At 37.9% G+C, this 14,828-nt stretch overlaps 1 protein-coding gene and 1 long non-coding RNA gene across 5 annotated transcripts in view; one reads left to right on the top strand and one right to left on the bottom strand.

The window, feature by feature from the left end:
• LOC117508745 (neurofibromin) overlaps window positions 1-14,828 on the bottom strand; it is a 333,092-nt gene that overhangs the window by 219,002 nt on the left and 99,262 nt on the right. For all 4 annotated transcript variants that reach the window (XM_034168565.1, XM_034168568.1, XM_034168567.1 and 1 more), the window contains exons 15-16: window positions 4,171-4,250; window positions 3,745-3,868 (exon numbers count right to left, since the gene is read on the bottom strand). In XM_034168565.1, coding sequence (XP_034024456.1) covers window positions 3,745-3,868; window positions 4,171-4,250 — 204 coding nt within the window. The remainder of the gene's footprint in view (window positions 1-3,744; window positions 3,869-4,170; window positions 4,251-14,828) is intronic.
• Window positions 700-10,819, top strand: LOC117508748. Its single transcript, XR_004560186.1, has 3 exons — window positions 700-710; window positions 825-826; window positions 10,684-10,819. It is a non-coding gene; the product is annotated as an uncharacterized LOC117508748 (long non-coding RNA).

The following is a 14,828-nucleotide window of genomic DNA, read 5'->3' as shown; positions in this document are numbered from 1 at the left end:
TAAATTAGTTTCTTATTCACTTCTATAAATGGGAAACAATAACAGATTTTTCACTTCAGTGCTGACGTCAGCATTTCTGAGATACTCACAAGGGCTCTGTCACACCTTGATGATTTAGCCTGTGTATGCCAACCATATTAAAAATGCTGGCATATGTGGGCGTATGTCTAATAAATTATGCCGCTGTCACACCTTGAGGATTTATTCAACGTATGCTGACAGTCCTGCACGGTGTAGTGCCGGTCAGAACTGTTAAGTCTGGCTTGGTTTGCATTTCTGCCACCAGCAGAACCCTTTTGTTTGGCAGGTGGAACACTTAAATATGGCAGAGCACCTCATTCAGCGCGCGTATGGTGTCACGCTGCATCTCTGCTCCACATGGAGGCAAAACGAAGTAATTTAACATTATTTTTATTTTATTTTATTTTAGTCTTGGTGGATAATGAGATTTATTTCATCGCGTGCAGAATGTTGATGAGTCAACTGCTGGCTGTGATAAAGTGAATGAATGAAGCGCTGTGACGTTCTTTCAACGTAACTCTTTAAATGCTGGTTGTAGTCTGATCGATCCTCCTGTATGGTCTGATCTCCTGTCCGATCACGGGGAGACCGATCAGACGGCGACACCAGCATACTCAGGCTGAGAAACACATCTGGAGCAGGAAAACGCCGGGGGACTTGCTTTAAAAAGCCACATTTCTGTTATAAAAGTTAATGTTGTTAATGTTCTGTCAAATATATTTACCAATATAATTGTCTTAGTAATTGATTGAACAATGCCATGGAAGAGGAAGTGTACAAAGGGCACAGATAAGATTGATGAGGCGTTCATCAGTGCATGATGAACAAGAAGGAAAGGAGTATTCGGCTGATTGTCTTATGCTATATGATGAGGTGAGACAATGTTTCATCAGTGCATGATTGACAACCAGCAATGGACTTTGAGCATGACTGTGTTATACTATCAAATGATTTCATTGGGACTGTATATAAGTGGCATGAAAACTGAATGTACTCATATGTCTTCAGACCTACACACTGTATGACATCTACCTTTAAAGCCTTAAATAACAAAAGATCTTAGAAACTGTAACCTGTTTCCCCTGGTGTCTCATTTGGTGTCTGTGTCATTGTTTTCAGGTAAATTTTCCTAACAGTTTCCAGCCACAACAAGGAATTAAAGTATTTTCAGATGTTGTTTTATAAAATCAGAATGCTTTATGTGGACAGGTTTTCATCAGGATGTAATGATGAATCCAACTGAAACAAGCAGGTAAGATTAAGAATTTATAATTTATTCAGTGCATGAATTTTTTTAATATTTGAAACAGTCTTTGCATGAGGACTGCAGCTTTCAGCCAATCAATGGACGCATTTCAACTGATGAGTGAATTACAAGAAACGTGTGTCAACAATCGCATAACTTACCTACAATTTCTGTCCCGCATGTGCGCGACGTATGAGTCATACGCTGGCATACGTGAAAAATGTTAAGCAGGCCCAAAATTTTTCAAGGTGCTTGCTGTATTACGACATATATCCACTTGCTTCAATGTGCTCTTAACTTATAAAAAACTTAGACATACGCCCGTGTATACCCAGTGTTTTTAATACAGTCGCCATACGCTGGCTAAATCATCAAGGTGTGACAGGGCCTTGAGTGTTGTGCAAAACAACACACAAACGTTTTTCGCATCAATATCTGACTTCTATGAGCATGTTAAATATTTATCATATTTTCCTCCACATGGATATTTCACATCCATGTAACAGAACAAACCATAAAATTCAGATTTAGCAAGCTAACATATCCCATTTGCATGGAGACACTTTGAAGTAAATTCATCCCAAAGACAGATTTTGTTTTGTGTGAAGTAACTTGAATAACGTCAATTGACAACAAATTCTATCAAAAACATGACATAATAAGATCAAAGACTTACCGAGAGTGTTAGCTCAACTTGACGCGGAGCTCATTTTAAAATCTGTAACAGTGTCTCTCATTCGCTCCATGTGTGGACAAACGGCACTGCACTATATTATCCTTCAGTCTTGGATCAGATTGTGAAAAGAGACTTAATATCCACTGTGGCATCTCAGAGACGCTTAAAAAATTTTTTTACAAATACAAACATCGTGGAGACAGACCACACACTAAGTGCTGCGCGGGCCAGGCTTCTTCATCTTCTTTTGAAGTTATTAGCAGTTTGCAAGCCAACATGGTGCATTTCCGCTACAAACTGTTTGGGTGTGGAGCAATAATGGATTCTCACATATGCTATTAAAAATAACCAGGAAAAGTTCACCACATAAGTAAAAACCAGGATTTCAGAGAATTCCTGGAAAACTTTCATCACTGCTTTAAATAGTTTGAGTCTTGCTGGATGGTACTTACTCCTTCACTGCTGCAAATGGACTGCATTTATATGGTGCTTTTCCATCTGCATCACACACTCAAAGCGCTTTACGCAACTAGGGTATTAAGGACTTTGATTTTCCGGTCAGGCTGGGATTTGAACCGAGGAGCCTCTGGTCTCAAGCCCAACGCTTTAACCACTAGATCATCACCTCCCCTAAACATGTAGACATGTTGTCTACATGTTTCATTCTTCATTGGAATATTTACATGTCATCTGTATTTACGTACTTTGGTACACTCAGAATATTGTCCATATGTTGTGCTGATCAAGTTGTTTGCTTGTCATGGTCTACCCCTGTCTGGGCCTATGTTATGGTTTTGTCCCCTGTCTGTGTCCTTTTTCTTTCCCGCTCTTTGAGCTACTGTTTGGCCCTGGTCTTTGATTTGTTGTTTATTATACTTTAGTCACTGGCTGTATTATCTGTTTGTTATGGTTTAGCCACGTGTTGAGTTCCTTTCTAGTTTCTGGTCTGGCCTTTTATTTTCTTGCTGATCCCTCTTCAGTTCTTACCTTTGTTTTCCTAGTTTGTTTCTTTGTTCCTTTTGTGTGGGGATTTTATTATGCCTTTGGTGTTGCTCATCTTTATTTTAGGTATTTTATTTCATCACTATTGGTTTTGGATAGTGTCACTGTCACGTTTCCTTTTTGCCTGCACCAGTACTACCTCATCTTCGTCTCATCTGACCCCACCCCCTTCCTGAATGTTCTCCGCACCTGCTCCTCATCACGTCCTGATTTCCTGCTGTCTATTTAAGCCTCGTGTGTTATGTGTTTCACTACCAGTTCATTGTGCTTTGTGATTTTGGCTTCTGCCATCCTTCCAGCCTTGTCTTTGTTTAGTCTGCTGTGCCGTGTTCAACCCCAGTTTGTTTTTAGACCTTGCCTCTGTCTCAGCCACCGAATGAACTTTGCTCGTTTTTTGGACCACGTCTCTGCCTGTCGACTGTCTGTCCGTCGCCTGGCTGACTGTCTCATTATGTACTGAACCACTGCCTGCATTCTGGATAAAGCCTTTTGATTTCCCCAACTTCTGTTTCTGTGAGTCCTCATCTGTGTCCACCTGCTTTCTTGCAGGTAGACACATAAATGATCCTTCCGCAGGTTCACCTACGGAAACCTTGTTACGACTTTTACTTCCTCTAGACAGTCAAGTTTGATCGTCTTCTCGGCTTCTTTATATTGTATGGCTTTTGCCTTACAATATAAAGCGCCTTGGGGCGACTGTTTGTTGTGATTTGGCGCTATATAAATAAAATTGATTTGATTTCTGTGCCCCGTCTCCGTGTTTCATAACACTGCTACAGAGTAAGAAACATAAATGTACCTTGTTCTTGAGCAAAAACTTATTCCTGTAGATAAGAATCTCTCTCAGCCATTTGAGTACATCCGTCCCATTGATCAACTGCTGGCCAATCAGTTTACGGCATATGAGGAAGAGCACCTGTGAACTAAATATAAACAAGAGACACGTGACTGTAGCATACGTTACAGGTAGCAAATACGATATCCATCTATGTCTCAACTATGCAACTATGTGGCTGACATACACGACACTCTAAAGTATAAATAATAAATAAGAGAACACTGAAAAGTGAAATGAAAAGATCTAGGATCAAAGTTGGAGTGCCCTTTGGTAAGGTTTTTCTTTTATCAAATAAGCCTGCTGATCTAGTGTGAATTGGAGCCATGCATTTGTTTTCTTTTCTTGCATTTGTTTTGTTTTTCCACCACAGAAAGGCAAGTTCAATACCTGATGTCCCAAAAGGTCTCCATTGGTGCATCGGGGTTCCACAGCTCTATGGTCTCTGGCTGGTGGAGAACTAACAGAGCCTGAGAAGAGCCAGGAGGAAAGACAGCAGACGTACACATTAACATACAACATCAAATACTAGAAGTGTGTTTTTTTAAATGCACAACTAACATTAAACACTGGAAACAAAAATGAAGAAATAAAACAACTTCAAAAAGTGAGTTAAGAACAAAACCATAACGGTCTTACACACGCATGTTCTCATGTTCATAATGTTCAATAAAATTGAGCTTTCTCTGACAAAAACATGAAGCTGAAGTTAGAATTGTGAAATTTAAAGGGGCTTCAAATAACATTTTAAACTTTATAAGGTATACGGGGCAACATGGTTACTTCGAAGGAAGGGGAAGAGGTACCACACTATACGGACACAGACTAGGCTAAGGAACAACTTTTTCCTCAGAGCTGTAGCCTCCATCGCCCCACCGCGCCCCCTCCCACAAACACAGACGTTCAGTAACTGATATCGTGTGCAATAAATAATACAGTCTGTTTACATCTCTAAAACTATCCTACCTCACTAAGCATTAAGCAACTTAATAATTTATTAAGAAACACTTTTTTGGTATTCGAAGAAGGTTTTGCCGTCCTGTGAAGGCATTCGTTGCTTTTTAAAGCTGCTGTTGTGTTGTTTTTTTTTGTGTATAGTTGTTTGGAAAGTGCCAACAGAATTTCATTGCAGAAATGCAATTACAATAAACATCTATTCTATTTTATATAAAGGCTGAGTGGATCCTTGTCATTTGATTGGTGCTTTGTATATCACATGACATGGATTGTTCGTCCCATTTGTGTTGCGTTGCATTTAGCTTGCAAATTTGGTTCCATTTACCATGCAATTTGGTTCCATACATTTGGTACCACTGCACACTGCGAACCCCGCCCACGTACACAGTAGTGGGGGCGGCATTTAGCTAAACATGGCAGAGTTTGTTTTGATGATGGACGACGAATTGAACAAGCTAATTGACAGTGCTAATTCTTCGATCACACACAAAAAACAAACAAATCCACTATGCCGTAATCCTTCGGGAAGCATGAAGAGCTGTTAGAATGAAGAGGATGAAGTTAGGATGAAAACCTGGACAAATTTCTGATGATGCAATTTTTCACTGGACTGAGGAAGTACAGGAAGTCTTTCTTGTTTTTTGGGGGGTTTTTTTGGAAGTACATGAAGTACAGTGCACGGCATCGTGGACTACATCGTCAGAATTATTTTTGAACTATCTAACCATTTTTTAAAGTTGACTGAGAACAATTTTGGACTCCTATTTAAATTTTCAGCTGGACTGTGGATGTCAAAACACCAGTGGCGAACATCAAAATTTAAGTCCCTTTTCTGTTGTTTATAAATGAATAAAATATCAAATGACAACAATCTATTTTAGCCATTATATAAAACAAATAATGAATGTTTTTTCATTCTTTAAAAAAACCAAATATTTAATTAGGTGAAAGATGGAAGGTACCTCTCAACAAGCCGAAACAGAGTTGAATGGGACCTTCCATCTTACACCTCATAAAATATTTGTACCCACACTCTCATGAGCACCACTAGCTTAGCTTATGACAAGCTAAAAGTGGACGCTCTCATTATGGCCAAACAACTGTCCAGTTTCTGGGTATTCTGTGTTAGTATGCGCCTGCGGCTGATGTGTTTGATGAATTCCTGTTCAAAAAGTAGTTCCCAGATAATGAGTACAGTGAGGAAAATAAGTATTTGAACACACTGCGATTTTACAAGTTCTCCCACTTAGAAATCATGGAAGGGTCTGAAATTTTCATCTTAGGTGCATGTCCAATGTGAGAGAAATAATCTTCAAAAAATAAATAAAATAAATAAGCATTTCAAGGTCCTGGAGTGGCCTGGCCAGTCTCCAGATCTGAACTCAATAGAAAATCTTTGGAAGGAGCTGAAACTCCAAACCTGAAAGATTTGGAGAAGATCTGTATGGAGGAGTGGACCAAAATCCCAGCCGCAGTGTGTGAAAACCTGGTGAAAAACTACAGGAAACGTTTGACCTCTGTAATTGCAAACAAAGGCTACTGTACCAAATATTAACATTGATTTTCACGGGTGTTCAAATACTTATTTGCAGCAGTAACATAAAAATAAATTATTAAAGAAAATCAGACATTGTGATTTCCGGATTTTTTTTTTTAAGATTATGTCTCTCACATACATAGCAGGGGTGGTGGCCAAGTGGTTAATGCGCTTGGTTTCAGTTCAGAAGGCTCCGGGTTCAAATCCCACCCCTGCCACATTTCTCCATGTAATGTGGAGTTGCATCAGGAAGGGCATCCGGCGTAAAACCTGTGCCAATTCAACATGCAGATCCAACTTGGATTTGCTGTGGCGACCCCAAGTGCAAACAAGGGAGCAGCCGAAGGGACTTACTTCTCTCACAGTGGACATGCACCTAAGATGAAAATTTCAGACACCTCCATGATTTCTAAGTGGGAGAACTTGCAAAATCGCAGGGTGTTCAAATACTTATTTTCCTCACTGTATATCTCATCTAAATTAATTCTAAGATTTAACAGTAATAAAATTATAAAGATAACTGAAGTTTTAAGAGTGGCCATAATAAATATTTAAGAAACTTAAAGTTTATGAGCAACTTCACCTGTTATTGCTCAAGCACATTGTAAACATCGACATGATGGAGTTTGATGCAGAAGAGTTCAGAAAGATATGATTGGAATGGTCTGATTACCATTTACAGTTGGCGATGAAAGACTTGGGTGTTAACTTCGTATTAAAGTCAGAACAAGAAGCTGCACTGAAAGAGATCTATCTGGGAAGAGACACATTCTGTGTGTTGTCGCACCAACGAGAGTGGCACGCTGAGCAGTGTGGTGAAAGTAGTCCGACGAGCTCAATCTGTGGGCGCGAGCTATCCCACAATGCCAAAATAGCAGAGATGTCAGTCCAATGAGAGCGGCACTCTGAGCAGGGTGAATTGTACCATTGAACTCATAATCAATCAATCAATCAATTTTTTTATATAGCGCCAAATCACAACAAACAGTTGCCCCAAGGCGTTTTATATTGTAAGGCAAGGCCATACAATAATTATGTAAAACCCCAACGGTCAAAACGACCCCCTGTGAGCAAGCACTTGGCTACAGTGGGAAGGAAAAACTCCCTTTTAACAGGAAGAAACCTCCAGCAGAACCAGGCTCAGGGAGGGGCAGTCTTCTGCTGGGACTGGTTGGGGCTGAGGGAGAGAACCAGGAAAAAGACATGCTGTGGAGGGGAGCAGAGATCGATCACTAATGATTAAATGCAGAGTGGTGCATACAGAGCAAAAAGAGAAAGAAACAGTGCATCATGGGAACCCCCCAGCAGTCTACGTCTATAGCAGCATAACTAAGGGATGGTTCAGGGTCACCTGATCCAGCCCTAACTATAAGCTTTAGCAAAAAGGAAAGTTTTAAGCTTAATCTTAAAAGTAGAGAGGGTGTCTGTCTCCCTGATCTGAATTGGGAGCTGGTTCCACAGGAGAGGAGCCTGAAAGCTGAAGGCTCTGCCTCCCATTCTACTCTTACAAACCCTAGGAACTACAAGTAAGCCTGCAGTCTGAGAGCGAAGCGCTCTATTGGGGTGATATGGTACTACGAGGTCCCTAAGATAAGATGGGACCTGATTATTCAAAACCTTATAAGTAAGAAGAAGAATTTTAAATTCTATTCTAGAATTAACAGGAAGCCAATGAAGAGAGGCCAATATGGGTGAGATATGCTCTCTCCTTCTAGTCCCCGTCAGTACTCTAGCTGCAGCATTTTGAATTAACTGAAGGCTTTTTAGGGAACTTTTAGGACAACCTGATAATAATGAATTACAATAGTCCAGCCTAGAGGAAATAAATGCATGAATTAGTTTTTCAGCATCACTCTGAGACAAGACCTTTCTGATTTTAGAGATATTGCGTAAATGCAAAAAAGCAGTCCTACATATTTGTTTAATATGCGCTTTGAATGACATATCCTGATCAAAAATGACTCCAAGATTTCTCACAGTATTACTAGAGCTCAGGGTAATGCCATCCAGAGTAAGGATCTGGTTAGACACCATGTTTCTAAGATTTGTGGGGCCAAGTACAATAACTTCAGTTTTATCTGAGTTTAAAAGCAGGAAATTAGAGGTCATCCATGTCTTTATGTCTGTAAGACAATCCTGCAGTTTAGCTAATTGGTGTGTGTCCTCTGGCTTCATGGATAGATAAAGCTGGGTATCATCTGCGTAACAATGAAAATTTAAGCAATACCGTCTAATAATACTGCCTAAGGGAAGCATGTATAAAGTGAATAAAATTGGTCCTAGCACAGAACCTTGTGGAACTCCATAATTAACTTTAGTCTGTGAAGAAGATTCCCCATTTACATGAACAAATTGTAATCTATTAGACAAATATGATACAAACCACCGCAGCGCAGTGCCTTTAATACCTATGGCATGCTCTAATCTCTGTAATAAAATTTTATGGTCAACAGTATCAAAAGCAGCACTGAGGTCTAACAGAACAAGCACAGAGATGAGTCCACTGTCCGAGGCCATAAGAAGATCATTTGTAACCTTCACTAATGCTGTTTCTGTACTATGATGAATTCTAAAACCTGACTGAAACTCTTCAAATAGACCATTCCTCTGCAGATAATCAGTTAGCTGTTTTACAACTACCCTTTCAAGAATTTTTGAGAGAAAAGGAAGGTTGGAGATTGGCCTATAATTAGCTAAGATAGCTGGGTCAAGTGATGGCTTTTTAAGTAATGGTTTAATTACTGCCACCTTAAAAGCCTGTGGTACATAGCCAACTAACAAAGATAGATTGATCATATTTAAGATCGAAGCATTAAATAATGGTAGGGCTTCCTTGAGCAGCCTGGTAGGAATGGGGTCTAATAAACATGTTGATGGTTTGGATGAAGTAACTAATGAAAATAACTCAGACAGAACAATCGGAGATAAAGAGTCTAACCAAATACCGGCATCACTGAAAGCAGCCAAAGATAACGATACGTCTTTGGGATGGTTATGAGCAATTTTTTCTCTAATAGTTAAAATTTTGTTAGCAAAGAAAGTCATGAAGTCATTACTAGTTCAAGTTAATGGAATACTCAGCTCAATAGAGCTCTGACTCTTTGTCAGCCTGGCTACAGTGCTGAAAAGAAACCTGGGGTTGTTCTTATTTTCTTCAATTAGTGATGAGTAGAAAGATGTCCTAGCTTTATGGAGGGCTTTTTTATAGAGCAACAGACTCTTTTTCCAGGCTAAGTGAAGATCTTCTAAATTAGTGAGACGCCATTTCCTCTCCAACTTACGGGTTATCTGCTTTAAGCTACGAGTTTGTGAGTTATACCACAGAGTCAGACACTTCTGATTTAAAGCTCTCTTTTTCAGAGGAGCTACAGCATCCAAAGTTGTCTTCAATGAGGATGTAAAACTATTGACGAGATACTCTATCTCCCTTACAGAGTTTAGGTAGCTACTCTGCACTGTGTTGGTATATGGCATTAGAGAACATAAAGAAGGAATCATATCCTTAAACCTAGTCATAACCATTCATTATTTATATACTATTCTATTCTAGAAATTGAGGCAGTTCAAATCCAACCAAATACTTTGTGTGGGGGTTTACATGTTCTCCCCGTGATTGTGCAAGTGATCTGACTTACTCCCACCTCCAAAGACATGCAACTTAGTTGATTTAGAACCTTTAAACTGATATGTAACCGAGTCTGTGTGCGGGCCCTGCAACAGACTTATGGTCTGTCTAGCTTTACACTGCCTCTTGCCCAAAGACCACTTGGATCGGCTGCGGCCACCCGTGAGTTTTACATAAAATAAGTCAGTTTACAAAACAAATGAATAAAACCAATATTTTCTAAATAAAAATGGCAGCAGTGTAACAGCATCCCACATACGGTAAAGCAACACTCCTTCTTTGTATGTTGTAATCTGAGCTTTTGTGTTCCTTGTTTACAGAGCTGGACCATCCAGTAGTGACCGCCCACATTGCACTACATATTCAAGATGGCGGAAAGTAGCGTCTTTCAAGAAATTCCTCCCATATTCAGATCCTACAACTGCATCTGACCAAGAACATAGAGTACAACAACGTGGCTTCTCCCATAAAAAAAAAGGCATTCAAGCTACTACAGTGCATCCGGAAAGTATTTGCAGCATTTCACTTTTTCTACATTTTGCTATGTACAGCCTTATTCCAAAATGGATGAAATTATTTTTTTTTTCCCCTCAAAATTCTACACACAATAGATACCTCATAATGACAATGTGAAGTTTTTAGATTTTTGCAAATTTATTAAAAAAGAATTAAAATAGTCATGGTTAATAGTATTTGAAATGGCATAAATACATTCAAATGTGTGAAATACCAAGGGGCCAAATACTTTTGCAAGGCACTGTATCAAATCAACCTGGGCTTTCAGAACACCTCAGCAGTGCCACAGACTGATCACCTCCATGCCACACCACACTGATGCAGGAATTCATTCAAAAGGAGCTGCTATCAAGTACTGAGTGTGTAAATGAACATTTTTCAGGAGTTAGATATTTCTGCATTATAAATCCTTTTTATGAATGAATGAATGAAAACTGTTTATTTCGAACATTTGATACAACAACAATTACAAGATAGCTCAGTAAAGACAACAACAAAAAAGTTCCTACTGTGTACCCAACATGTCCGAAAAGGGGTAGGGTGAAGCATCAGCTTATTTATCCCTACCCCTTCTTCCCCACAACCAGTAATACCCTTTGCCACATATACACATAAATTCCTACACACCTAAACCGATATCAATATATATATATATACATATATATACACACACATACATATACACATCAACATACACATATATACACATATACATATATACACATATATATACACAAACATAAATATACACCTACACATACCTACTTACATACAAAATACTATATATTTACAAGCCGAAGCAAACAACAAAAACACCCTAACCCTCATTACCCTTCCTCTTCCCTATACCCAGAAAAAACCATATTTTTGTACCGCTGTTTGAACTGGTTCATGCTTGGACATTGCTTGAGCCCCACTCCCAATCTGTTCCACATCCTCACCCCACAGACAGAAATACAGAAACCTTTTAATGTTGTTCGTGCCCACTGATGCTTTAAATTAAATTTCCCCCTCAGACTGTAATCCCCTGATCTGTTAAAAAACATATTTTTAATATTTGCTGGAAGTAAATTGTTTATTGCTTTATACACAATTTGTACTGTTTGAAAATGAACCAAGTCTGTGAATTTTAAGAATTTGGATTGTAAAAATAGTGGATTTGTATGATCTCTATAGCCAGTATTATGAATAATTCTTATAGCTCTTTTCTGCATTACTGACAGTGATTGTGTTGTACCTTTATAAGTATTACCCCATACCTCTGCACAGTACTGTAAATATGGTAAAACCAGTGAGCAGTAAAGAATGCGGAGTGAGTTGTGGTCCAGAATATGTTTCGCTTTGTTTAGAACTGAAATGCTTCTTGACAGTTTACTTTGTATATGTTTTATATGAGTCTTCCAGTTTATCTTATCATCTATTATCACCCCCAGAAACTTATTTTCATGTACCCTTTCAATATCTACCCCCTCGACTTGTAACTGAACCTGTATATCTGTATTACAATAGCCAAATAACATGTATTTTGTTTTACTTAAGTTTAATGATAATTTATTTCTGTCAAACCATATTTTCAATTTTCCCATTTCCATACTGATCCTCCTCAGTAACTCCTGCAAATCCCCCCCTGAACAAAAAATGCTTGTGTCATCTGCAAATAATACTAATTTTAATATTTTGGAAACATTGACAATATCATTTATATAAATTAGAAACAGTTTTGGACCCAATACTGACCCCTGTGGGACGCCACAAGCATTGTCCAAGCATGATGATGTATATTCCCCCAACTTCACAAACTGTTTTCTGTTACTTAAGTAGCTTCTCACCCAGTGCAACACCAACCCCCTAATCCCATACTGTTCAAGTTTATTGATTAATATGTCATGATTAATTGTATCAAAAGCCTTTTTAAGATCTATAAATATTCCAACTGAATGTAATTTGTGGTCTATGGCGTTTGTAATCTCCTCAACTGATTCTATTAATGCAAGTGATGTTGAACTATGTGCTCTGAATCCATATTGACTATCAGTAAGTAATTTATGTTTATTTATGAATTTGTCTAATCTATTATTGAATAACTTTTCTAATAATTTGGAAAATTGTGGAAGCAAAGAAACAGGTCTATAATTTGTGAAGTGGTGTCTATCCCCAGTCTTATACAGCGGCACAACCTTAGCTATTTTCATTTGATTGGGAAATTTACCGGTTTGAAATGATAAGTTACAGATGTATGTTAATGGTTCTACAATCCATTCAATGACCTGTTTTACCACCACCATATCAATTTCATTTAAATCGGTAGATGTTTTATATTTACAATTATTCACAATGTCTATAATTTCATTTCCATCCACTGCTGTGAGGAACATTGAACAGGGATTTCTTTCTATGAGATTATTATCCCAATCCTCAGGTTGGGAATCGGGAATTTTTTCTGCCAAGCTTGGTCCAATATTTACAAAAAAATTATTAAAACCGTTGACTACCTCATCCTTATTTTCCTTCTTGACATTATTATCAATGAAATACTGAGGGTAACTCTGTTTTTTATTACCATTTTTGATAATGCTATTTAATATATCCCATATTCCTTTAATATTGTTTTTGTTATTATATAATATGTTACTATAATATTCCTTCCTACATACCCGTATAATATTAGTTAATCTATTTTTGTATTTCTTATATCTATTTTCTGCCTCTTTAGTCTTTAGTTTTATGAATTCTCTATACAGTGTATTTTTCTTATTACATGCATTTCGTAACCCTTTCGTCATCCATGGTCGAGCTTGGATTTTTTGTTTTCTGTAGTCTTGTTTAATTGGACAATTTTTATCATATAATGATGTAAATATTTGTAAAAAAGTTTCATATGCACTATCAACATCACTTTCACTGTATACCTTTTCCCAGTTTTGCTCCTGTAAATCCTTCTTTAGTGTGTTCATGTTTTCCTCTGTCCGCACTCGCCTGTATTTTATTTTCTCCTCTGGCTGATTCCGCCGATGGTTTCTATTATAAACGATGAAAACTGGTAGATGATCACTAATGTCATTGATTAATAATCCACTCACAGTGTTATTCTCAATATCATTGCTGAATATATTATCAATTAAGGTGGCACTATGGGATGTAATTCTGCTTGGCCTGGTGATTTTTGGATATAAACTCATACTGTACATTATACTGATAAATTCATCTGTTATTTTATGCTTATTTGGATTGAGCAGATCAATATTTAAGTCACCACAAATGAACACAGTTTTTTGATTAGTTTTTGAGAACATTTTTCCCATACAGTCAGTGAATGTTTCAATACTAGATCCTGGTGCTCTATATACAGCTGACTAATACATTTTTGCTTTTTTCTTCACATATTTCAATAGTTATACATTCTAATAAGTTATCAATCACAGTTGTCATATTGTCTACTATTTTATAATCCATGTTCTTATCCACATACACAGCCACTCCTCCTCCACTCTTATTCTTTCTGTTTACACAATTAAATTCATATCCATCCAGTTCAAAATCCATTCCTTTATCTTCATTGATCCATGTTTCTGATATAGCAATTATGTTAAATATTTTTTTAAACTGACTTAAATATTCTTTAATGTTGTTAAAGTTTGCATATAGACTTCTGCTGTTGAAATGGATTATTGATAATTTGTTATCCGTTTTAATGATCCGATTAAACTGTTCATCTGTATAATAGCAACAACTGTCATTGATATTTGAGAAGAAATTATTGTCTGGGTCTATATCGTGCTCCAAGTCCAGTACATTGTGGTCTGTGTATTTAAATGTTCTCAGTTCTACTTTTCCATGATCAGCAATCCTTTGAGTTATATCCTTCTTGTCTCCAGATGTAGATGAATAGGTAGTAGATGAATAGGTTCCTCTGGTCTGTGTCATGGTGTTGTGATGTGTTTGTGTCCTCATACCTTATTGGTCATATCTGTCCAGATCCTCGCTTTAAGAAACACTATTGTTCATATTTGTCCAGCTCCTCGATGTTCCTTATTGCCATGACTTTTGCTTGTTCTGGTGATCCGTTCAGTTTGATGAATATTTTACAGTTTGAAGTCCATGTGTGCTGGATTTTTCCCTGTTTCTTCAAGAAGCGTGCTTTCCTGGCGATGTCGGCATTCCGTTTGGTGAGATGTTCATTGATGAATACGTTTGTCCCTTTCAGTTTTCTTCCTTGTTTTAACAGTGCTGTTTTGTGTTTTCTGTTGATGAATCTCATGATGACGGTTCGTTTATCACCGTCATTTCTCCGGGGCAGAGGGTGGCACGCTTCAATGTTATTTAAATCCATTTCTATACCTTTAGATAGGAGGAAATCAGCAACCTGTTTTTCCACAGAGCTGACCTCCTGTTCACTGGGCTCCCCTCCGCTCT

Source organism: Thalassophryne amazonica, chromosome 4, assembly GCF_902500255.1.
Source record: "Thalassophryne amazonica chromosome 4, fThaAma1.1, whole genome shotgun sequence".
NCBI lineage: Eukaryota > Metazoa > Chordata > Actinopteri > Batrachoidiformes > Batrachoididae > Thalassophryne > Thalassophryne amazonica.
Note: the sequence above shows the minus strand (reverse complement) of the source record. Positions and strands in the feature narration are given on the sequence as shown.